The 27,016-nt window shown below is 39.8% G+C and overlaps 1 protein-coding gene across 7 annotated transcripts in view; it reads left to right on the top strand.

The window, feature by feature from the left end:
- The window catches only part of kcnip4a (potassium voltage-gated channel interacting protein 4a), a 339,081-nt gene that overhangs the window by 231,003 nt on the left and 81,062 nt on the right, over window positions 1–27,016 (top strand). Inside the window, exon 1 of one of the 7 annotated variants that reach the window (XM_015947020.3) lies at window positions 425–709. The exons of 5 other annotated variants lie outside the window; for them this stretch is intronic. In XM_015947020.3, the coding sequence (XP_015802506.1) occupies window positions 601–709 (109 nt within the window). In that variant the 5' untranslated portion in view covers window positions 425–600. Of the gene's footprint in view, window positions 1–424; window positions 710–23,936; window positions 24,274–27,016 lie in introns of those variants that run through there. One more of the 7 variants, XM_015947019.3, reaches the window with a different exon arrangement.

Below are 27,016 nucleotides of genomic sequence, written 5' to 3'. Positions count from 1 at the left end.
GATTAAGACAAACGCACAGCCAGAAGGTTCGCTTTATTTTAACCAATAGGCACTAGGGGGTGCTGAAAGGAAATCAAAACTGAAAAGTATCCCTTTAACTTTAAAGTTCACAAATCTGTTCCAAAGCATGTTTTTTATGCTTGGCTTGACACAAAATTTAAAAAAAATTATATCTTAAGACCCATCCTGAAGGGACCCTGAAGTCTACAAACACTTCCTGTGGCATTCATCTAGTTGTTGTACCCTAGAGTCTCTGATGGTGGAGCTACAGCAAACATCAGAGCATCTCCATCCATCCAGGATTGATCTTGTCTTTCCACCTTTCGTCCACACTCTGTCACTGTCTCAATGATAAGGTTCTCTTCTTCCTCCTCAGCATTCTCCATTCTCTCTTCGCGACCCTTCATCTTTCATCCTCCCTACTCTATCTCCCCTCTCCTCCCCCTCCCTCTCTGCTCCCCTCACTCCCTCTATGACTTGTGCCGGTCTCTAATCAGAGCCTTGGATGTCGGTCTCTTAAGTGGAGTTAAATGGCCCGCTGACAGCATTGCATGCTGAGTTTCCAGCCGTCTGCCATGGGCAGCGTGTGATCCGTGCGACATGTCGACTATGAACTTGGAGGGACTGGAAATGATCGCCGTGCTGGTAGTTGTTGTCGTGTTTGTCAAGGTTCTGGAGCAGTTTGGTCTGTTAGAAGCCGGCTACGACGGTAAGGAAACTCTGGGATTGTTGTTTTTTTCTTTAAATACTTGTTGCCAATCAGTTCATTGGGTAGCTGGTCAACTTTATTACACAGACTTGGCATTACAGGTCTGGGTGAATGAATTTTGATGCTAAACTGTCTTTCATGGATCAGGCAGGCTGCACTCTCTCACCTTTGATTTTTGTTTGAATTAAAAGACCATAAACCAGAAATGTTTACCATGCTACCAGCTGTATAAGATCCAATCCAGGAAGTATTATTTTTAAGACCATAAAGTCTTTAAAGACATCTCTTTAGCAGCCTCTTCACATGTCCTGAAAGTGATTTAAGTTCATTAAATTATTTGAGTCACCTGACTTTACTGCTTTATTACCTCAGCACTTAGGATGACTCATGCATTTCACACATGACCAAAGCCTTTCGGTTTGACATTCTGCTTTTAAACGCTTCCCTCTTATTCCAGTCTCATCTTTTACATTCAGTCTTAATGTGGTCCCGAGCAACACTCCACTGTTGCTCATTTCAATAAAATTCAATTGTTTGTGAAGGCTTGCATCATCTGTGGGTCGGATAACTTGTTTATCCAAATCAGAGTCAGACAGCTGAGGACCAAATGTCAGGTCTACAGCAGCTGGAACCTGGAAAACCTAAAAAACAAAAAAAAAAAGGCACAGCGATGACACAGTTTCGCTTGTTTGTTTGGAATAAAAAGGCGGAAGTTAAATTCATTTTGTGATGTGCTGCAAACGCAGAGATTTTCCTCTTTTTGAAAATGAGTTGATCAAAAGTTACTGTGTGTTGATCATAAATGCTGTTACCTCATGATAAATGTTTGTCTGCGTATCTTTGTTGTTTTTTGTAGCTTAATGAGGAACAATAAGTGAAGCAGAGCTCACCTCGTCAAGGTGCCACACTGAATCTTTCTCACCAACGTGTGAATCTAATATTTAGTAGTTGGGTCTCTGGTTCTGACACCACCTGTTATTTACAAGATCTGATTTCTGCCCAGGCTGCCAAGCTGTTTGCCTCATGGTGGGGCTTTCTCAGTGCTCAAACATCCCCCACACAGGAAGAATAAAAGACGTTGGAGTTAGCATTGCTTGTTTTACTCGCTATATGAAATTTTAAGAATTGCAGCGCATCTGGATTTAGTTTTCAATGCTGTCTGGTCTATTTTTTTTCTTCAAAATTAGGACCAAAAAAGCAAAAAAAAAAAAAAAAAAAAAAAAAAAAAACAGAAACAACTAACAACAAAACACATAATGGAAAGATCTGCATATGACTTAAGCCCAATAGTCCATCCATCTACCAACCAGCCATTGAATCCCTTCATGATCAGTCTGTCCGTTTGTCCGTTTACCCACTCCCCCATCAATCTACCAACCACCAAATCCATCCGTCCATCCATCCATCCATCATTTTTCTTTACCTTATCCATTGTTTACTCAAATAGGTAACAGATCCAGACATCCCTCTCCCCAGCGGCTCTCTCTGGCACCTCCTGAGGCATCCAAAGGCATTCCCGGTTGAGAGAGGTCTCCTCCCAGTGGGACATGTCCAGTAAACCTCTAGAGGTAGAGCACCAGGAGGCATCCTCATCAGATGCCCAAATCATCACAGCTGACTCTCTCCTAATGGAGGATGATGAAGCTCCTCTCTTTATCTTTAAGGTTGAACCAGGTCATCACACATGAAGCTGCAGGATCTTGGTTTTGTTTTGGTCCTGATCCAAATTTCATGACTTTAGGTGAGGGTTGGAACATTGATGGACCTGTAAGCTGAGAGCTTTCCCTTTTCCTTCATCACCACAGCAGACTAGAACCACACCCTATTGTAAAAGTACCATGTAGCCACAGCTGCCCTGGGGAGCGAGGCTGCCGAGCACTGCCATCACCAGTCCCTCCAACCACCACCAGCAGGCTACATGGGTTAAGTGTCTTGCCCAAGGACACAACAACTGCAACAGACTTAGCAGGACTCGATCCCACAACCCTCTGTTTTCAAGACGGGGACTTAAATCCTCTCTCACCATTGTGTTGTAGAGGGTGAATCCCCAGCTGATTGTACATACAGTACATGTGGATAAAGGGAATTTAACTACCTAAATCAGTGTTTCTCAATTATTTTCCATCACACCCCTCCTCAGGTACATCATTTTGTTGGTACTGAGGTGGTTTTGTGTTTTAGCACAGAAAAATATACTAAAATGAATGTATTCTCCTGCATCTTGCACCCCCCTTGAAACCCCTAATAAGCAGACACTGGCCTAAAAATACTGTTTTTTTTTTTTGTTTTTGTTTTTTTAAGTTCTTGTAGAATTTTAGCCGTTTGAAGCCTTCTTTGCTGGACGTTTTCCGATATGAACAGCTGAATAGCTTTTGCAGTATGTTACTGAAACAAGCAAATCTTTTATTTAATACAAAGTATCATATCATCTGACTTTGATTCTTATTTATGTTTTAGCTAGATGTTTTGTGCTCTCGGATATGTGAATACAATAAATAAATGGATTCAAAGTTGAAAGATTTTTAGATGAATTCTTACCAATAAGAAAATATTTTCCCTAAAAATGACTTTGACACACCAAGATTATGTTTTCTATTTAGAATTGTATCTGTAGCCTTCTAACTGTTCTGCTGTCCAAAAACAACTTATACATTTGAATTGACATGATGTGTTTATTATGAGAGAAATTATTGCAAAATCCAAGCCTGAAGTGAGACATGATTAATGGAAATGCTGTAAAGAAAATCTAGCTCTGCCAGGAATGCATGTGGAATTAAAGGGATACTATGCAAAGTATTCCTATTTTAAAACAAATTCTTGAGCCAGTATGTGCTAAAATGACCTTTTGCAGGGTTAATGAAAAGCCCCTTGTGTGCAGGATACCTTGTTTGCAACTTCAGCCTCTCCAGACCGCTGCCCTGAAGTCTCAGAAAGTCACACTTTACAGCAATCCATGTTTACACCTCAGAACACACAAGCCATGGCTGATCAGCATCAATTGTAACCTGTTTATCATGGTGGAGCCTCAGAAGAGACAAAAAATGTTTATCTGATAGAAAGGAGTCAAACAGGAGTCAACATTAGGAGTCGTCTGAATCACAATGTTTTATATCAAGAGCACAGCTGATTTGTTTGATTTAATGATGAATATCTCTTGTAGACACTAATGAAGGCTGAGGAGACATTTCAGTTGTTGGATCAAGGTGTTAAAAAGACAAACGCACAGCGAGGAACAGAACATCAGTTTAGTTTTTACAACAGTGAATTAAACTGGACACTAGGGGGTGCTAAAGCCAGCCAAAACTGCAGTTTCCCTTTAAATTACATAAAATAAAGTTTGACTGCACTGCTATGAAATGTTATTGGAGTTGATTCATAAGATCTGTTTCAGTATCAGTCATTCTCATGCTAGCTGTTAGCTAGTGAATAGTTCTGCTGCTTTGACCTGACGTTTCTTAAAATATATTACATTAATTGTTCATTACCTTTCCACAAAACTCGATTCCAGAAGGTCTGAAATATCACTCTAAAATATTTTTAATAAGAGATGTAAAGTTAATCGTCATGTTCTTCACTGAAATTAGAAGGACACTAATCTTATTCTTGCATGAGACATGAAAGAACAAAACAGCACACCTTGGGTGAAGTAGTAAAACATAAAATGAAGAGTAGGATTCGTAGGGGAAAATGGCGCAAAATGTGATAAAACTGCAACAAAATGAAAGTATCATTATAGTGGAGGTTCAAGCTTCAACTGATTATTTAAAGGCGTGAAACACTGAAAACCCATATTTTTATCGATTTTTTAATCAAAATTTTATGATATTTTTTAATAATTAAAAAAAATCTTTTTACCTTTTAAATGTTTCTGTGAAGCACCTCGTGATTTTTGTCTTGAGAGGTGCTATATGAAACACTGTTTTCTTTCTTTCTTGTTTCAGATCCACATCAGAGCTTTTTTTCCCCAGAGTAAAACTTACAAGTCATTCATTCCAACTTGAGACTCACTACAAATATATTATGAGTGAGCCACACCTTTAAATGTGGATCCGACTAAAAACATCATTTTACCACCAACTGTCTTGGTGTTTGACCAGATAAAGTGATTCTTTTCCAGTGTCTTGAGAAACATTTAGTTTCAGACACGCAATTTGCCTTAATTAATTGATCAGGTAATTATTTTTACTATATAATGATACATATCCTATCAGTTTGTCCAGAGGTTAACAAAGAAAATATGGCATTTTAATACAAGAGGCTTAATTATGTAAGTTGTAGCAAGAGACATTTTCAAAACCAGCCCAACAAGCTGAAACATTCTACAAAAACTTGTAAGGCTGATTGTTACTCGACGGTATTCTTTCTCTTGATAGAGTTTTGGATAAAATTAGACTTGGAACACAGCCTGATGCAAATGGCTCCTTTCATTATGTGTGCTTTTGTTTATTGGTGAGACAGTGAGTGACAGCGGTGAGCCACTGGTTCACTGGCATGTGACAGCTGACAAGGGCAGCAAATTATCCCGCTGAAGGTGTGGCTTTTATCCGTCGTCGCTCTGGAACTGATGGCTTTAACAAAAAATGGATCAAAGCGCACCATCATGTGAATTATCACCTCTAACAGACTCTTCTCTTTCATTTGATCTTAATGAGTGTTTTACCCTGGTTGGTTCTCTGACTGAAGCCATCTGGGTGGTTTGTACGAAGTTTGGCTCTCGGCTGGATTGTTGTGTTTTTCTAATGTTCCGAAGCAGACTCACCTCAGGACTCACAATAAACAATGAACTGAAACAGAAAGCACTATAAGAAAGCAAAAAACTCCAAATCATGGAACAAGAGGTTTGGTTTCAAAGCCAGGTGCATTTGTTAAATTCAGTACAATTCTGATGCAACCAGATAAAACTAGTCAAAAGTCGTTCTACCTAAGAAAACCAGCAGATTGGATGACATGTTCCCCACAATGCGTTACTTACAAGTGTAGTAGGATAGGCGACAGTGGAAAGAAACAACACCGTGTGAACAGGAAAGAAACTGCCATCAGAACCAGGCTTGTACTGGGTGACCTTTTACAATAAACTGTGCTGCCACATGACCTCAGAAACAAGACCATGGTTAGACCACCTCATATCTCAGCATTTATGTCGGTCACCACATTAGACGTTTATGCAAACAAAGCTCGCATCAGGGAATAACAGGAGGTGTTGGCATGGAGCGCTTAGCTGAAAATTCCCCCTTCTGTGTTCCACGGCTGACTGGTCACACATCTGTAATCCAAGTTGTCCACTGGGCATGGCTCAACTCTGTTCTACATGGCTTTGATGCTTTTCTACTAGTAACTGATCTGTGGTTGGTGCCCATTTTTTAGTACCAACTTTGAGTCCAGCATCCTGAGCTGGGCCAAAGCTGTGACATCAAAAGGTTGATGGTCACTAGGGCGACCAGATGTCCCGCTTTGTGCGGGACAGTCCCGCATTTTCATTACTTTTCACGTGTCCCGCAAATTGAGACTCATGTTCCGCATTATTGACAGTTTCCCGTTTCGAGTTTCAATCTTATAAAATAAACTGTGGAGAAATCTACCTGTTGCTGTCAATCAAATGGAGGTGGGACTTTATCACAGATCCAGAGCGTGTGTGGAGAGCGCCCGAACCACCAAAACAAGCGTGAGTGAGCACGGAGGAGAAAATGCTGTAAACTCATGAATTAAACCTGTTCAGAGATACTCGACAGTCTTTGTTGTTTCTGAGTCATTTTTCATGTCTCAGCGTGGAGACTGATATGAAGAGGTCAAAAGCAGGTTTTCCAGTAATTAGACAGGTCCATGATAAACACAATGGAGGTTCTAACACAGACAAGGTGCTGCGGTTTCAGATACCTACGTAAATGCTGAGCCCCTCAAAGCACAGTGAAGAAATAATGAGAGAATAAGTGGAAGCTTTAATCATTTATTCTCAAAAATTTCTAGGCAAAAGGTTACTCTGAGAAACTATTATTAGATTAGATCTGAATTTTTTAGAGATTAAAATCTGATATTTATTTCTCTAACCTAAAATCTAGAAGAGAATTGTTGTCATGTTAAAAAAAAACGTTTTGTTTCTGAATTAAGAAAAAAATAGCAAAAAAAGTATGGATATTTTTTCTATGAGATGCTGATTTTAGTGGAAAATTAATTAAAACAAACATAAATAGATAAAAAAAATATTACAGGTACTTTTACTGTCATTCCGTTGTGGAAAACATTCAATGAAAACTCTGAAAAGCTGTTTAACCCCCAGAAACCCAAATTTAGAAAACAACTTCAAAATCTTTTTTAACCTTTCACATGTTGTTCTAGGAGACCAGATAAATGGGCCTATTTACACATTTTAACAGCCAATAGTGTTTTAGAACTGAACAATAAATGCAATGTCAATGTGGTTTTAAAAAGAAAAAAATGGGGAAGGTTTATTTTTGTAGACTTAAATCTGATGTTGTAATATTACAACCGTGGGTCTCTGCATTTTTAAAAAAAATGTTATTATTATTGTGGGCCTCTCTATATTATTAAAATGATCAGAGCCACTACAGAAGGCCCAAACAGCCTGAGTCATGTTGTGGTAACTTGAGAGGAACTGTGAAATAGTAAAGCTTTTGCTGTATACTTGTTCATGTTGAATTCAAATAAAATATATAAAAGAAATATATGATGATAATAAGAATATTAATTTGATGTACATGTAAGAGTGATTTTAGGGCGAAAAGGCAGAGTATACATTTTGTTTATTTGTTTTTTTTTTTCTCATTACATTGGAACTTCACACCGTCCCGCATTGAGTCTCTGTCCCACATTTGGCAAGTTGGGATCTGGTCACCCCATTGGTCACAAGACTACTCAGCGTGACTCAAATGGGTGTGGTTTGGTTTGACAGCCTTTTTTATCGGCACAGTTTGGTATTCCCCCCCAAATTTCCCCCAAGTTTTCAGTGCTTGCTTCATTGTGTTTCCGAGAATGCTGACCTGGTCCGGAAAAGCAATGTCAGTGATACTGTGAACCACTGATTAGCTAGCGGGTGGAGTCACTCGTTCTAATGCTTTCTGCCTGCCTCTGCAGAAGCATGTTAAACATTTATTGATTAAAGTCAGGTGTGCTGAGGTCAAAGAGTAGCATTTGTCTGAATTTTGTGAAAATTGCAGTTCCTCCTTCAACCACCAGGTGCTGGCTCCAAAGCAGACATTTTCATTGACTGCCATCTTCACAGCAAAAATAAACACGTTTACAGCCTGGTTACCAAAAACTAACTCTGAGGAGGGTGAATTGTTTTGTTACTATTCAATTTAGATGCAATTAAATGCTTGAAACTGTGAAAAATTAGATTTAATTAACAGGTAGCATGAGCGTCAGAGCAAGCGCTAGCGGCTAGCTCATGCTGGTTCACGCGGCCCGACTAGCTCGCGCTGGCTCATAGGCTTGTGTGCTAACCGCAGCAATCTGAAGCTGTGCTTGTTGCTTATGGCGCCCACAGAGGGAGACCACAGAAACTCAGCAGCTCAGTGAGTTGATGTGTGCTTCACGTTAAGGTCAACCAGGTTTTTATGGCTTAAAATGCCCGCAAACCTCAGTTTCGTTTGGTTAGTTCAGTTAGCTTGTAGCAAGAAAAAATGGCGAACTCAGATCCTCATAGTCAGTGTTGGGAGTAACGCTCAGGGGCCTTAACACACGCACGCACACACGTGCGCACACACGCGCGCGCGCACACGCGTGACACACACTAGTCAACATCATATATGTCTTGTACCACATAATTATTCATCTGAAGCTACATATTCAGCATTTTCAGGGCAGAGTATTGTTCCTGTTAGTGTTTAGTGTGAGATGATAGTAAATATTCCCTTTCTTTCTCCATCAACTTTACCTGATAGTAAGCTAACTTTAGGCAAACCAGCAGCACAACAAATATTTTCAAATAAGACTCACAAACCTGAGTCAACACCAGTCTCATCAAAGCTGGGGTTCTGTCGTGGTACTTTTGGTCTAAAAAACGTCCCTATGTCCATCTTCACTCATGCGTTTCAGGCAGAGTGTAGAAGAAACCGGCTGCTGAAGGGCTTCTTCTTCAGTGGTGGAGGCTCAGGCAGGCTGTAGACAAACTACTGCCAGCTCTCCCTCTCTGTTGGACTTTGGTACTGCATGTTAGTCTAATGACATTTGAAGGAAACAGACGTACTGCATGTTACTTGCGCAATTTAGATCCGGGGCTTCCTATGAAACATCCGGGGCTTCAGCCCAAGTAGCCGGGCCTAACGCCGCCCCTGGTAACGCTATTTAAATATAAATGTGTTGCTAACGGCGTTCTTTTTTAGTTAATGGAATAATCTAATTAATTACTTTTCCCACAGTTGCGACACCGTCACCATTACTGGGGACAGAAGGTTGTGCGTTACTATGTGCTTGTCGAACGTTGAGCAACAGTGTGAGGCTTTCTGACCGCCACACTTCAGCTGCAGCCAGGGAGAGAGAGGTGTCGGTAACACACTTACAAACACGATGATGATTGGCCGGGTGGGCGGAGACCCTCAGTGTTCCCACTGTCTCAGTCACCGCATGCTGAACAACAGCATCTTTTGTCTCTTCCTTTCTCTTTCACCTCTGTCTCCGTGTCTGGTCGGAATTACAAAGCATTCAAAAACAACAACAATAAAGTTTTAAGTATCAGGTGTGACATTAAAAGCAGATGCTTTGATGCTCCACCTGAGAGTAAATCTGCAAGGCTTGTCACCAGCATTCAGACATGAATTCTGTTTGCTTCACAGCCAGACAGGACACGGTTTAAAAAAAAAGAAGATGATGAAGGAACTCCGACTGGATGAGTGAAATACCACCACACCTCTCATTACTGTAAGGGGAACTCAGATCAGAGCACTGTGACGCTGGTTGAGATGTACAGAAAATACAGATAAAACTACATGTTTCACCGATCACTAATCTAAAGTAAATGAGTATCATCCCACATTTTTCTTTTATGTTTGGATTGAAGAACTACTGCTCGTTTCACTGTGTGCAGATCTAGAGTAGAACCTTTCCAGAACATCCTCAAGTGGCAGCAGATGTCCCAGCAGAGGGCAGTGAAGCTTCCAACCAGTAACACCACCACTGTGCAACATAGCAGCACAGTCTGGTTATAACATCTTTATAGTGCCTGTCCTATAAGTAGAACAAATAGGTTTTTCTGATGATCTAGAGAAAAAGCTGTTATAGTTTAGGGAACACAAATTAACCATTAATTTGCTGCCAATTAATAAGCATATTAGTGGACTACTAATTCTGAAAGAGTCATTATTAAGCTATTATTAGGTACTTATTACCAGTGCTGTAATTCTAATATTAACAGGCCATAAATTAAGATATTTATCAAAATAAGCCATCCATAATTGTTTGTTAACTGAAAGTAAATGGTTTGTTGCTGATTAATGCACATACTAATTGGCTCAAATCAATATTTGGCTTTTAAAGAAGTAATTCAAGGGAAATAGTTATTCTGCATTAATAACCAAAAATATTATGTTCTGGTGTTATGTAAATAAACACCAAACTCCACATGTTAATAAAGCCCAAACAACTATCAATTAACCACTTAAAGGCAAGAATATGTTCTCCATTCTACAGTCAGAGCTAATTAGTATGTGTGTTAATCAGCAACAAACCATTTACTTTCAGTTAAAACTTCTTTCCAGAGTATTTCCCTCATCTGATGGCACCATCTAGTGGCTGACAAGCATATCACACAGTCTATTTCTCTGTTTAAGATCGCGACTTCACGTTTCTGTTTATAAATGTGCTAAAACACGCTGTTTTACGAGTATTATTCTCATGTCATCTTGTGTTTTCATTTATTGATATTTTAGAGACTTACTTGTCCGTGAAAAGTTCATCAACTCTGCATCAACCGAGGTATTCCTTAAATTTGAAGCAAATAAGCGGTAGTCTAACGCTATTGGTTTGTTCTGGTCAAACCATTATGAATGGCTTATTTTGATAAAACTCTTAATTTGAGGCCTGTTAATTTTAGAATTACGGCATTTGTAATAAGCAGTTAGTAAGTTCTTAAAAATGGCTAGTTCAGACTTAGTAGTCCACTAATGTGCATATTAATTGCCAGCAAATTAATGGTTAATTTGTGTTCACTAAAGTGTTACTGTGTTTTTTCTTTTTTTCTTTCAGAAAACAAAAATGCCATCAAAGACATTGAGCTATTTAGCATGTTATCTCAAGATAAGCTAATAAACATTTTTTCTTTAGGAAACGAGCATTAAAAGTCAGTTTTTCACTATTTCATTATAGCACTTAGAAAATATTATGAGGTCCTGTCTTGCCTCCTTACAGGAAGCTTTTAATACTAGTAGCTTTCATTTTATTTATGTATTTATTTATTTAACTTTGTCCAACGCTTGAAACAAAATCAACAATTAAAGAGACAACATTTTAAAGGGATCATGTTTGGTTTAATCCCACATGAGTGGGTTTAAACTAAGCTAGTTTTATTTTTTTTTCATCTTGCTCACAACATTGACTGAAATAATTAGGGAATATCACATTAAATGAAAGGTGTAAAATTGTTTATTTGACGTGATTCCTAATATTCGCTCCTCAGTGGTCATAAATGTCTGGAACGGAGAAATAAGGTGATAATAGTGGCGCAGTTTGAATGGAGCAAATTAATCAACATGGCAAAATGTATCACTCTCATTTTGTGAAATATTATTAGACCAATTTGTCTCTTGTTAATATTTGTGCTTTTCATAACTCTGGTAATCTGCTTTCATTTTACTTTTCAAACATTATTCAGTGAAGGTAGAATAAAGAATTAGTGACTTATGATGAGTTTAACGGCATTCCATCGGATTATAGATGGTTAGAAGTGTTTCTACAAGCATTGTCCCTACTGGGACATTAATCATACTAACTGAGTCACACAAAATAGCATGAATGAGAATTATCCTGCTGGTTGATTTGCATAAACAGAGCTGTGGAGCTGGATGCAGAGAAGGAGGCTTGTAGATTATAGAACTGGAACAGTTGGTGTTATCTGAGCAATACGGTGCAAATAATGGGCAGTGAATGCACGACTGGAGATGGGAAGTAATGAATACATTCTTAGTCTCCATGATATCAACCATTTAAAAATAATCTCTTCATGTGTGGTTTTAAAATCAGTAGCTTAATCTAAAAATACAGCTTTCTTCTTGAGTGTAAAAAAAACGTACCCATTGCCAGATAAGCTTGTATCTGAGCGGAGCTGAGACCATTGAGGCTATGCTAATGCTAGCTTGGATGTGATTTATTGTTGTGTGCTCCAGAAAAAAACTACAGGAAACTCTTTTCGTTGCCATCTCTGCTAACTCTAAATATCATGTATTTGCTGCTGCTTTTTGCAGTTACTGTTTTCAGTTGCAATGTTTTCTGCCACCACAAGGGGGACTTTCATTTCTTTTGGAAATACGAGGCTCTTGTTAATTTTGTTGACGTTTCACTGTTTGTTTATTGTTTACGAATTGGTTTGGTTCTTTCCAGGTGGTTTGTTTTAAACAAGTGAACTTACAAAACTATGAGCACCAAATGCATCAAACACATCAACCTTTGTAGTTGTCAAACATGAGTGCTGCAGATGTCACCCACACTGTCTGAACTACAGCCATCATTTTTACTAAGATAAAGTTTGAACACATCACAGTTTGAAACCAGTGTCATACTGGCTAGTTACATTACTGAGTTAGTATTTTTCAACATTGCAGTTCTGAAGCCCTGACAGACTTAACAATGAATCACAATCTATATTTTTGCACCTTTGCACACAAATGTGGAGTACTGTTAGAATTAGCATTGGTGAAAAGTGCACACTAAACATGTTTTTTTCCTGTAAATTTATCTTTGCTGGCTCTCTGTGTTTCTGCAATATTCTCACATAGTTTTGCCACCTCCCAATATAACAACAGTGCCTGTTTGTTACACAAGATTTATTTTTTTCCTTCAAGCTCTGGTGCTAAACCTGTCTGTTAGGAAAACTCACACTCACTTGAAAGGATAAGGAAAGGATAATAATTATACATGAAACTGTTCCAGTTTAGATCTGGTCCACTTACATTTACTTTGGAGTAATGTAGGTTACTTTTTGACAAACTGAGTTTCCTCTACTAAAATTTTTAATATATTGAAGCAAATTTACAATTCAAGACTTCATTTACCTTTTAGGTGATAATAGACAGCTAATGGTGTCAAATGAATTGTACCAAAAATGTCTGCCATCTCCGACCAGCTTTACTATGCTAATTAGTCATTTTAAAATGCCCACGAATAAATGTTAATTATTGAAATTCATAATACATCATAGGAGCTGTAGCCCATTTAGGCACACCACCTTAAATGATCATGTCCCAACCCACTTCAAAGTGGACGATATTCAACAACACAACACTCCGGTTCAAATTTACACTCAACGAAAATATAAACGCAACACCTTTGTTTTTGCTCAGATTTTTCATGAGATGGACTTAAAGATCTAAAATTCATTCCAGATACACAATATTACCATTCCTCTCAAACATTGTTCACAAATCAGTCTATATGTGTGATAGTGAGCACCTGTGCTTTGCTGAGATAATCCATCCCACCTCACAGGTGTGCCACATCAAGATGCTGATCTGATATCATGAGTAGTGCACAGGTGTACCTTATACTGCCCACAATAAAAGGTCACCCTGGAATGTGCAGTTTTTTGCTTTATTGGGGGTCTGGGGACTCAGAACCGGTCAGTATCTGGTGTGACCACCATTTGCCTCATGCAGTGCAACACATCTTCTTTGCATAGAGTTCATCAGATTGTCAATTGTGGCCTGTGGAATGTTGGTCCACTCCTCTTCAATGGCTGTGCAAAGTTGTTGGATATTAGTGGGAACTGGTTAACGCTGTCGTATATGCCGATCAAGCACATCCCAAACATGCTCAACGGGTGACATGTCCAGTGAGTATGCTGGCCATGCAAGGACTGGGACATTTTCAGCTTCCAAGAATTGTGTACATATCCTTGCAACATGGGGCCGTGCATTATCTTGCTGAAACATGAGGTGATGTTCATGGATGTACGGCACAACAATGGGCCTCAGGATCTCATCACGGTATCGCTGTGCATTCAACATGCCATCAATAAAATGCACCTGTGTTCTTCGTCCATAACAGATGCCTGCCCATACCATAACCCCACCACCACCATGGGCCACTCGATCCACAACATTGACATCAGCAAAGCGCTCACCCACACGACGCCACACACACTGTCTGCCATCTGCCCTGAACAATGTAAACCGAGATTCATCCGTGAAGAGAACACCTCTCCAACGTGCCAGACGCCATCGAATGTGAGCATTTGCCCACTCAAGCCTGTTAAGGCGACGAGCTGGAGTCAGGTCAAGACCCCGATGAGGACGACGAGCATGCAGTTGAGCTGCCCTGAGACGGTTTCTGACAGTTTGTGCAGAAATTGTTTGGTTATGCAAACCAATTGTTTCAGCAGCTGTGTGAGTGGCTGGTCTCAGACGATCTTGGAGGTGAACCTGCTGGATGTGGAGGTCCTGGGCTTGTGTGGTTACACGTCGTCTGCGGTTGTGAGGCTGCCATATTCTCTGAAACGCCTTTTGAGACAGCTTATGGTGGAGAAATGAACATTCAATGCACGAGCAACAGATCTGGTTGACATTCCTGCTGTCAGCATGCCAATTGCACACTCCCTCAATACTTGTGGCATCTGTGGCATTTTGCTGTGAGACAAAACTGCACATTCCAGGGTGGCCTTTTATTGTGGGCGGTATAAAGTACACCTGTGCACTACTCATGATGTCGGATCAGCATCTTGATGTGGCACACCTGTGAGGTGGGATGGATTATCTCAGCAAAGCAGAAGTGCTCACTATCACACATTTAGACTGATTTCTGAACAACGTTTGAGACAAATGGTAATATTGCATATCTGGAATGAATTTTAGATCTTTAAGTCCATCTCATGAAAAATCGGAGCAGAAACAAAGGTGTTGCATTTATATTTTTGTTGAGTGTATCTGGCTCAGTACCAGACAGATCCATATACTTATTGTTCCACAATGGAGATTTTCAGGTGCAACATCAGTAAATTACAAGTTAATGTGAGTATGCATATCCAAATAGATAAAAGAAAGATAAGAAAACAAAAAAATAGGAACAAAAGACTGGATTTGTGCATCAAAGTCAACCTCAATAGACTCTTCATGAGAAGAACAACAGGGATACAATGTAAACACAGAGCTTTTTGGGAGAAGCAATTGTCATAAAAGGATCTATAATAATGCTCTTTTGACCATCTAGGAGTCTGTCACTGAAGAAGCTTGCTAGTTCTGCAACGGCTTCATACACTGGGTGGAAGACATTATGCAGGGGTGATGTTATTTCAGACAGAGTTCTTCTGTCTCCCAGAGAGGGTATCATACAGAGCTGGCCATCCTGGTGAGCTCCTCTAACTGCTTCCTCTCAGCTGTAGATGAGCTGCTGCTCCAACAGACCCCCCCATAGAATGGGGTTTTCTCAATCCTGGTCCTGGAGGGCTGGTCTCCAGCATGTTTTTCTTGTTCCTCTGCTTCAACATGCTTGACTAAGTGGTTAAATCACCTGTTCAGCATTTCCTCAGGCGTGTTGAAGCAGGGAAACACCTTAAGCATGCAGGATACCAACCCCCCAGGACCAGGATGGAGAAGACGATGACTGATTCCAACTCAGATTCGAACACGATCTCAGTCTCTCTAAGGTAGTCTGTTTTTAGTATTCCTGCATCAGTGTTGTGCCTTCAGTTCACTATCGCAATTACTACGATACGGTTAGCATAAAACAAGAAAAATACCTTCATCTGGATCCAGATTTGATGTTTGAATTATCTATGCGCACATTTAATTTATTTACACTGAAAACGTGTTGAAGATTATCAAGTAAAATCAAAGGAATTTTAGAAATTTTAATGTAAACCCAACACTTAGCCATAATTTGATTTTCCTTTGACCCCATCACCTACTGGCCTTAATGTGGTCAGTTTCCTGTCTGAACTATACTCCATACTGTAAATCCCCAGATGTTGGGATCAAACAACTGAATATTTAACAAAAGCAGCTGTTGCTTTTAAAATGCTTAAATGATTTCATACCCATGATTATGACTCTTCTAAGAAACGACCATCTAGAATGATTTCTTGCTTCTGAACTGTGCTGGGCATATTTCACCACCAGACAGTGGCTCCAGCCGTCCCGTTTTCTCACCGTCGTTTTATTTCACCTTTGACCTCTCTCTGTTTTTACTGTCCCGGCTAATGCTTGTTTTCCTGTCTGACGTTTCCACTGAAAGGCACAAAATGACTGACGTTCTTTTTTTTTAAGGAATATAAATCAGATGACAAGCTGTGTCCTGCCTTTTTGTCTCAATGCGTTGTCCTCGCAGACAGCTCTGTTCACAGATAATGCGGCCAGGACAGGGAAAACAGCAGGTCAATGTTATCTTCTCTACCACACCGCCCTGAGCTTTGTGCTACTGTCTGTTTGACAACAGCATCAGCCTTTTCCTTTTTTACACTTGAACTTTTCATCTAGAATGATACAAATCGATGGGTCCTGTAGGCAGATGGCTGAGTTCTTAGGGAATATCGACCTTTTAGCTGGACTTTATTTTTTTACCCATGTGCTCTTCTTGTATCAGAACTTGCAAACATGTTAAAACTGGACAAGTTCTTTGGAAATGTATAATGGAGTCTACTATGAGCCAAAAGTGAGCATGACTATGATTCTTTAAGGTAGTTAGTTACTGGCAATTCCTCTATTTCCATGTTTGTTTGTTTGTTTGTTAAGATCCCCATTAGCCACTGTTAAAACAGTTGCTATTCTTCCTGGGGTCGTAACATCATCCAAAAAAAATGCATTATTCATGCATCAACACTGGGCTCACAAACAATCCATTTCACTGTGCAATATAAATCTCCACTATAAGAGCACCACATTCCACCCAATACAGCACCAAAATAACATACATTTCCCATAACATAAAAGGCAAATTACTCCACACATCCATGCTTTCGTTCTTTTTTAAACACAGAAACAGTTTTGTTTACCTGTTTGTAGCAACAGTTTCGCCGACGGCTGCCGGCTTCTTCAGGCTGACGCGTCAGTTTCTGTGTTTAAAAAAGAACGAAAGCATGGATTTAGAAAGACACAGCAAGAACACACCTAAGATACTCCACACATACTGGACAACAAAACATAAAATTAATAAAACATAAACTCATCTTCCTCAAACTCGTGTAAAAAGGGTATAAATAAATATCCGCAACCTCCTACAAAAATCACTCCTTTGTAGCTGACCCCTCAAGAATTGTGATAAACTATTCCATTCCACCATAGCTCTATACAATACTGACCTATGAAGAAAATTAGTTAGACTAACCGGCAACAAAAAGCAGCCATCAGCTTGACGCGTAGCATGTTGGTGAACATCTCTAAAAAAATGTCAACTGATTTAGAAAAAATGTCTGGTTTCTGTGTATTTATAACATTCCTAATAAATTTTATAAGTAAGTATTTTATTTTACTCCTTACACCCATCCATGCAAAGGCAGTAAGCATGTCCTCACAACTCCTTCTAAAAGAACAATTTAAGACTAATCTGGCAGCCTTATTTTGTGCGACCTGTAACTTATTTAAATTCGCTTCTGTAGTAGCAGCCCAAATTACTGCACAATAGTCCCAAGTGACACAAAACAATAGCTTCAACTAATACTTTTCTACTTAAATATGGAATACATTTTCTACCATTCCTCACCATTGCCATGTTCTTTCCCACATTTTAATTAAAATCTGTTTCACTTGACTATTCCAACTTAGTGTTTCATCAATTGTTAAACCCAGTAACCTAACTTCTCTAACCTGCTCAATTGCCATTTCCCTTATACATAAATTCAATACAGGTTCTCTCAACAAATGAGGTGATCCCATCACCATACATATAGTCTTCTCCACATTAATAGCTAACTTTTTTTCATTAATCCACCCTTCTACTAACCTCAGTTCCTTTTCCAAAATAGAATTTAATTCCTCCAGGTTCCTTTCTGCTACATATAAAGTCAAATCATCTGCATATAATACAATCGTGGCACATTCTAACATAAATGGGAGGTCATTAGTAAAAATTGAAAATAATAATGGTCCAAGACAACTTCCCTGCAGAACCCCACATGTATTTAGTGCTTTGATGGTCTGCTAAGTACAATAAAAACAGTTAGGCATCTGCTAATTGAGTAACCTCCTCTTCTCAGCTTCACTGTTTCAATATAAAGGTTCAGTAGGGTTTTTACTATTAAATTATTTTTTTAAGTAAATGTTAGGGCTTTCCAGTTTTTCAATTCATAACTTTATCAACGAATGACTTTGCCTGGAGAAAAACTTGTTTCCTGTTAGAGCCCATGTGTTTTCTACCCATCCAACCATCAATAACGGGACATCTGCTGTGGCTTGGGTTCAGCAAGGACTGAAATAATAATGCACAGGAGATCATTTTGATAAACAAAAGGTCAATTTGGATAACCAAAATGAAATAAAAACAGGGAGCAACAACTGGGACTAAAAGTAGAGTTCAGAATGAAAACAGATCAAAGGGCAATAGTTAGGGTTGCAATGACTAGTCAACATAATCAATAATATCATGAGTCAAAAGATTAACAAGGCAAGGCGGCTTTATTTGTGTAGCACACTTCACACACAGAGGCATTTCAGAGTGCTTTCCATAAGCCGCAATAGCATGAGCATTAAAATGGTGTGACCGCACAGTTAAAATACACAAATAAATTTCATATTTAACAATTGAGTTTAAGGCAAGGTTAAGGGGTGAGCAGTTACAGTGCAGAAGGTGCAGCATAAGAGACATTTATTCAAAAACTAACTAGCGTGGATTAAAATTTTGACGTTGTGCACAGATCCATAAATGTGACTTTTGTCTTTTTCATGCATGTATTGAGACTTCAGTAATGTCTATTTTAGTTTTTATATTTTTGGATAAACTTAATTTCTTGGTTTGAGGAGACTCAAATCCCCAAGATAAATTTGCTTGCTACCGAAATAATAATTTATTGCAGCTCTAAGAAGTCTTACACCACCTCCAATTGACCATATTTTATAGTTTTCTTGTGATCTTCATCTAAAACCCTTTTTACTTGCTTGTCAGTGTAGTTAAGCCAGCGGTCTTTTGAAGATGGACAGCAGGTGACTAGATCGTTTTTGTTTGAAATGAGAGTAAATTGCAAATCATTATAAGCCTAATAAAAATGTATTTGCAATAAAAATGTGTAACTAATCCAGCCATGCCTGAAACTAGTTGCACACGTGTCTTGCACACCAATTAATTGTGATAACAACTGAAAATGTACACATTTCTAGTCAGTTTAGTACCTTCAGAAAGTCATCAGATAAACTGCAGAGCCAGACCAAGACCACTTAATGTTGCTACAAAAGCCTAGACTAGGAAAGCTAACCTTCCTGGACACAAAGAGGAATGCAGGATGACTTAAAAACTTTTTACTACATGTTGTCAACCAAAGATTTAGTCAACTTTTTATTAAAAAGTGTTTCACTGAGGAACATATGCATTTATGGCCTCGCCCACCTTGGCCTGCAGCCATGGAAGGCTGTGGCCAGGAGAGAACAGAGAAAATATGGAATAGTATAAGCTATCCGTTAGCATTAGCAACTCCACAACACGGTGGAACAATTCAGACTTGTGGTATTTGTGGAAACAACACATCAAGAAAGTAGAGTGAATGGGGGCAGTTGAAGAGTCGCATTGCTGTTAGCCAATCACAGGCAAGTCATTTTCATGTAACAAAAATTAATGAGTAACAAACAAATTTTAACTTCCTGAAACAGGGGCGCCAGAGTTTTTATCCTACACCAGGCATTCATTCATACTTGAGACCACAAAAAAATTCATTACAGTGTCTGATTCCTTTAAAGGGGAGACATCTAGTTGACAGAAAGGTCAGCTGAAATATTTGAGTCATGCATGTTAAACTTTCTTCCTTCTGTCATTTCTGCATACTGAATTTAACGTGGCAATTTTCCATAAAAGCTTGCATGTACACACAATTGCCAACTTGAGCCACAATCCACAAATAACTCCTCAGTATCGGAGTCACACCGTGGCTCTCCATGCTTGATTGGCCATACCGCTTCATGGAGGGTTGCACTGGTTCACAGCTCATAATTGCCTTCCTCTTCATAGGCACCACCTCAGTAAATATGACAGCCTCATTTATTGCATGTAGGAAAACACAAGGCAAACGCTAATGCTTCTTCACATGCCTGAGCAAATCCCTACAGGTGTCACCTAATTATATCACACACTTTTAACTTCAGCTGATGTGTAAACAACAGGGTGTCCTCATCCTCGCCTCTTGGCCCATTCACTGATTGGTGTCGCTTTGATTGATGACGGTTTCATCAAAGCCTCCTTCCTGTTTTTGCTGGTCTTGTACTTCCACATTTGCTGTCCACGCTCTGAGAAAGATAACGCTAAAGGGGCTGTTTGGTTTGCATGTTTAGTCACTGTGTGGAATAAAGAGTTAATAATAATTAAAGGCCAGAGGTTATTACATACTGACATATGCTCTGTGGTGTGTGATTGGAGTTGTGTCTCTTTGTTTCAGTTTTGTTTATAGTTCAAATGATTTTGAGGCAAATAATAAAAGGAGACGGTCAATATTTTTAACCAAAAGACAAAAGTTTTTTTTATCATTATTATTGCTGCATTTTTTGCAACATCTTTATGACCTGGTCATCCTTACATCATTATTAGACTGAATTACCTGTCATGTAAACTCCAACAGTTGGGGATCAATCTGCAGAGGATCAATTAGAAACTTTTAATTAGCAAAATGAAGAAAACATGCAACACAATTTAAGGTTAATTATTTGATTTTTGTTGGAATTTTTGCCTCCAATCAACATGGCACCCTTCTGGAAAAAGACACAATATCACCAGTTGATCTATGAATTTGGGCCTTAAAACCGTTACTGGGACCATCTATAGCCTACATATTAGACACAGGAATGGAACACCCTCTACTGGTTGGCTGCAGTACAAGTGTTAAAGTGGCGTTTCCCCATTCAGAAACAATGTATGATTTTTCAGAAATCCGTACAAGTGATTGTGTTATCATGTACTGTGATATAATGTAAGCACGCACCCTGCCCCGCAGAGCTCCGTTCAATAGGAAACTGAGCGTCGACCAGAGCTAACCAATAGCGTTAGACGACCGCTTACATGCTTCAAATTTAAGGAAAATCTCGTCTCATGCAGAGTTGATGAACTTTACACGGACTAGTAAGTGTCTAAAATATAAATATATGAAAACACAACATGACATGAGAACAATACTCGTAAAACAACGTGTTTTAGCTCTGTTTGTCAGCTACAGAAGCACATTTACAACTAGAAACGTGAAATCGCCATCTTCAACAAAGGATTCTAGAGATAATTTGTGTGATATGCTTGTCAGCCACTAGATGGTGCCACCGAATAAGAGAAATACTCCGGAAAGAGACTTTAAGTCACAACAGCTCTTCGTAGACACATTTCCTGATCAAAAAAATGAAAACACAAGTGATTATGTTTCATATGTTGACATCTGTCGTCTTGCCACTGTTTGTTGCTATACAGACTCTGATGTGCCCTGGCAATAAAGGTTCAGCTGACTTAATGTCATAGAATACACTTTGTAGTCCTTTCAGAACAAACTAATAGAACTTTTGAATCATGTTATTTTGGGTATTTCTTCGGCAGACGTTTGGCTGAAAAACAAACCGCTGCATGGAAGAGCACCGTGCACATTTAGCAACAGTTCAGACTTTCCTGTCCACATTAATACTCATACTGGCAGTTTAACCTCTTGGTCGAGCATGGGCTAGTATCCGCATCTTATTAATGAACTCACTCAGCAAAACAAAGAATGGATGTGTGAAAATGTTAAACATCACTAGCATACGTGTTATCAAGTTTGACCTTGAATTTCGACCTTCACTGCTCTAAATTAACAAAATATGAAGAACCAAATTGTGTTTTTATTGTTGTGGGAGTAAAAGCGTTAAAGGATAAAGCCGTGGAAGTAAGCTACATTTTGGAAAAAAAGAACAATTCAAAGGTCCAACCCCTTTCTTCAGGCTCCCCCCTAGAGTCACAGATTCTGATGGCTTCAGAATATGGTACAACACCTGCTTGTGACACACACACACACACACACACACACACACACACACACACACACACACACACACACACACACACACACACACACACACACACACACACACACACAAGCAGACACACAGCAATGCTGAGCCACTAATGTCAAAATTTCCAGTACCAACTCCAGATCAAACCTCCTCTATCTAACTCACTCCGTACTGACCATCGGTATTTAAAGAGCATTTTAAGCAATGTAGCAAAAAAGTTCCAGAAAGATATTTCACACTCTACCTTTAAATTGTACAAAATCTTGGGTAAAACTACAATTTAAATGATTTATTGTCAAACCAATTATTTATTCTGTGTTTTAAAGCTAATTCTCAGTGAAGGATTCAGTGCAAACCTACTTCATCGTCTCTTTTCCCAGTGGAGTACCGACTCTGGGATCACATGAATATATCCCAATAGAAAAACGTGTTAAGATTTATTTTTCTTTGAGAAATGTAGGCCTATGAATATGTAAGTAACTGGCCTGAATGAGAATGACAACCAGCAAGCAGCACGTAAGAGATTTAGAAGCAAATCTACATCTCAATACTCAGAGTTTCCACAGCAACTACCCAGGAAATATTTGCATAAACTCCAACAAAAACACACACATCTTATGTCCCATACTGTTGTCACATCAGGAAGCATGTGATGTCACACACATTCACTGAGTTTTGCTCATGTTTTTCAAATTGCTTTGTTTTAATAAATCCAAAGGTTCAAAATAAGCAAATTTACGCAATGTGTCATTGAGCAGCAAAGTAAATATGCGTGCTGGTGTTAGTTGTTCCCACACTCCACCATTAATCACGGAGCACACTGAGTAAGCGGTGAGTTACGATTCCTTTCATGGCGCCAAAATAATATCCTGCCGTGATGATTGCAGCTAAGGTGCACCAGTGATGTATGGCTCACTCTTTCTTCTCACATGAAAGCGAAGCAAATAGAGAAATCAAAATAAGTGAGTAGAGTGCAAAAGAGTTGTACAGTCACAACTTTTGTTTATTTTTTTCAAAATAAAAGCCTGTTTTAATTCTGCTCAGTATTTGTGGATGATAAAGAAGGACTCTCTACCAAAGGCCAGCAGATGGTGGTGTCTTCACTCATTTGTTACAAGTACTAACTTCTGATTCACACACACACTCACATGTATTCTTTACAAAATTAAGAATATTTTTCTCCAATTTTATTATTTTAACACCACAGAGAAAAACGATCACCTCGTTTAAAATCAGATGAGTCATTTTTTCTTTTTAAAATCATTTTAATGTAGTTTTACGTGTAACTCTGTGTCACTCTGACCTCTTTACAGCATGGTAAACAGCTTTTAAACTGCCAGAAGTCTATTGTGTACATTAGATTAAAATAACTTTCTAATAAGTCAGATTTTGTTTGTTTTCCTAAATCTAATAACGTTCCAGTTGTTTTTATCCACTCTTCCAGGCCTAAAAGCAACCATTCCTTAATGAAACCACCCAGCAGACGATGCCATTAGCTTCCTGCGACACTTTCTGGGCTCCTTTTCAGTGATCATATTGTGGAAGTTAATACATGTCGAGAGCAGTTGTGCATCTTCTGGCATCACACCTCCTCCCCTCCGCTGCCCTCCCTCACTCATACCCACTCCCTCTCATCTTCCCTCCCTTTACATCTCACAGAGGCAGTCCGTTCTCCTGAAAGAGCCAGAGAAAAGCGGCAAACTGTCAGAGAACAGCAGAATATTTTCCTCCTGGATTTTCCAGAACTGTGAAAAGGAAAGCAAAGGAGTCGTGTGTGGACTTGAAACTCCTTTTTTATTTGTCTTTTTGAAGTTTTTGGTGACTTTTAAAGGTTCCTTATGACTTTAGGCTTCGGTCAAATGTGAGGTGTGTTCTGGTGTGTTTGGTTCTGAACCACATCTTGACTCAGACTGGATTTAGGAAGTGAGCCGGCATTTGGCGGGTGCTGGGAGTCCCCCGGTCGGTGCTCGTGGGCCAGCGTAGAGCTGGAGTGGGTGCAGGGGAACTGGAGTTCAGGGCCAGGTGGGAGCGTGGGTCCTGGTCCTGGCGGCGGTCCAGAGGGTGAGGAGGCTGGCTCAGGCTCGGGCTCCGGGTTCGGGTCGGGTTATGGTGGTGTGGAGTGGACGGAGGGTGGAGCGATGCTGAGTGCCATCTGGGAGACAGAGGGGCTGCAGACGGTGGGCATTGTGGTTCTGGTGTTTGCTTCCATCAAACTGCTGCACATCCTGGGGCTCATCAGCTTCTCAGAGGGTGAGTAAACCAGCGGAAACATCTGGAACACTAGGCTAATAAGTGATTTTTATCAGTTTTGTAGATGTGGTGGATACTGCTAGTGTATTTATCAGGGTTTGGAATCCTTTTGACTCATAACTTAGTAATTCCTAAGGATATTTTTTAACAACTGAATAAAAATTGCAACAAAGTTAAAGAAATTCAGAAAGGCAAATTGACTTTAGATTCCAGAATAAAACAGAAGATGGGGCAGAGATCCATTATGTGTGAGGTGACATGAAGGAGTGGGTTGATTTTAGGGCCAGGGTTAAAACCTCACTCAATTTCTTCATTTTACCCTCCTGGGATCCAGGCTTTTGTTTGATGTGTATTTTTAAAATTATTATTTGGGATTTAAAAGAAAAGAAAACATTATTTTTGAACAATTACTACTTTCAAAATGTGATTAAATCTATTTCTCTTGAAATAACTAAAACATGAAACTGAAGCCAGGTTTCAGTGAATAATAAGAAGTGAAAAGTGAAATAGTTTAGCATAAGAGACTTTATGTATCCTATCAGTGTTTTTTGTTTTGTTCTTAAATTTTCAACCCCATTTTGTAACTGTTGAGCTTAAAGCATTGTAAGAAATTTTAATGCACTCATTGTAAATACAGATGCTGTAAACAGTCTAGTTGAGACATCTGAATAAATATCCAACACTTTGAATTTAAAACCAGACAACTGCTCGATAAACACACTTTATCACCTAATTAGAATCATAAATAGAAAGTAAACAGAGAAGTAGCGTAGCAGGAGAACGGCGCGTTGCGGGGAAAGCTTTCATGACCCATGAGGGGTGTTATTCCAGAGTGTGGTCACGTGTAGAAAATCTCCCACTGAGCGCAGCAGTTGACACACTTCGTTAAACACACACAGCGTTCTCACTCCGCTGCTCTAAATGCAACTGATGTGTTTAACTGTGTGGAGATGGTGCAGACAGTGATCCGTTCTCCACACGTGTCTCTGTCTGATTACTTGCTGAAAGTGTGAGTCCCGACGCGGTCCGACCTTACAGGCAGTCGATGCAAGTATTGATGTTTGCACATTTCCAATCGTGTCATCGGGGCAGAGAGAAGAGCCGTGGAATAGAAGGAGAGATTAGATATGGGGCAGAAAACAAGGCAGAGATGACTTTTTAAGATGAGGCACTTGCTTCTGGAAAGTGGTGCATCTCAGATTGTTTCACACATGTAACACTGGTCAGCAGAGCTGTGGGGACTTTTGAGGGTTTAAATCCCAAACGCTGCTTTTTTTCTTCAGGATAATTGGACACCATGAATATCATCAAAGTTTAAACTAAAAAGCAAGATTCTGTTATTTACATCTGTTTTTAAGTTGATGTCAACTTTTAAAAGGTTAAGTGCAGAAAGAGTTGAACAATTTACAGATCAGGATGGACCAATGATTTGGCGCTTTGCCTTAACCCTCCCACTGCCCTAGTGGGTGTGACCCCTGCAAGGAAAGTTGACCATTGAGCAGGGTTGATGGTTTATCTCTTGGGTCCTTGTGGCAGGGGTGTGGAGTGAGCACCACCTCCTCACCTCAAGGGATAAACCATCAATCCTGCTCAATGGTCAACTTTCCTTGCAGGGTCACACCCACTAGGACAGTGGGAGGGTTATGTAATCAGGGCATTGCTCCAGTCCAGAGTGATGAAGAAAAAGATGAACAAGAAGGTAAAAGTCTTCAATTTACTGGTTTAGCAACGTTCCAGCCCTCAAATACGGTCAAGAGGTTTGGTTTGTAGCATAAGTAAATAAAAAGAAGAAGACTGAGTTTTAGAGAGAAGTTGAGGAGCTCCAGCATCCGGTGGAAGCCGAGAGTAGATCCACTGCTCGTTCTCTTCAAAGAGAGTCAGCTGAGGTGGCTCGGATGTTGCTTTACTCAAAGATCTTCTGCCGAGGATATCCCAGGGCAGACCCATAATTATCCTGGGAGATTATAAGAGTTCGAATCGTACACTTTCTCCAGGAGAGCCTTGTGAGAATGCCCTACGAGCGGGGGATGGGAGGAGGGTAAAGTTGTCTGTCCGATCACCTTCAATTTAGTGCCGCAAGAGCAGGGAGGCAGGGACAAGGCCACCCAGCTCCTGGTGCAATCTACTGTCATCTCCCTCCTCAATTACTGCAATGCCCTTCCAAATGGTCTTCCAGCCTGTACGGTGAGACCTCTTCAAATGGTCCAGAATGCAGCGGCGCGTCTGGTCTTCAATCAGCCAAAAAGAGCACACATCACCCCTCTGTTCGCTGAGCTCCACTGGCTACCGCTAGCAGCACGCATCAAATTCAAATCGCTAACACTAGCATACAAAGTCCAAGACGGTACGGCTCCCATTTACCTGAATCCTCTTGCAAAGGCTTACGTCTCGGCCCGGCCGCTCCGGTCATCACAGGATCGTCGGCTAGCAGTGCCTACACCACGCTCAGGACAATCCAGACTCTTCTCATGCATCGTTCCACAAATATGGAATGACCTTCCAAGCACTACAAGAACAGGAGCTTTCCTTTTCCATTTTCAAGAAACTCCTGAAGACCCTGCTCTTCAGAGAGCATCTTCTAAACTAGCACCCTCCCTGCACCCGTCCCCCCTCTCTACTGTCCACTCCTTGTTCCCTCCTCTCCATGACTGATGTCAAGTTGTTATTGTTGTTGTTAGCCTCAAGGGCAATATGCCGATTATCACTTGTAAGTCGCTTTGGACAAAAGCGTCTGCTAAATACA

This window comes from Nothobranchius furzeri, chromosome 2, assembly GCF_043380555.1.
Source record: "Nothobranchius furzeri strain GRZ-AD chromosome 2, NfurGRZ-RIMD1, whole genome shotgun sequence".
Taxonomy (NCBI): domain Eukaryota; kingdom Metazoa; phylum Chordata; class Actinopteri; order Cyprinodontiformes; family Nothobranchiidae; genus Nothobranchius; species Nothobranchius furzeri.
This window is presented reverse-complemented; position numbering and strand designations above follow the sequence as displayed.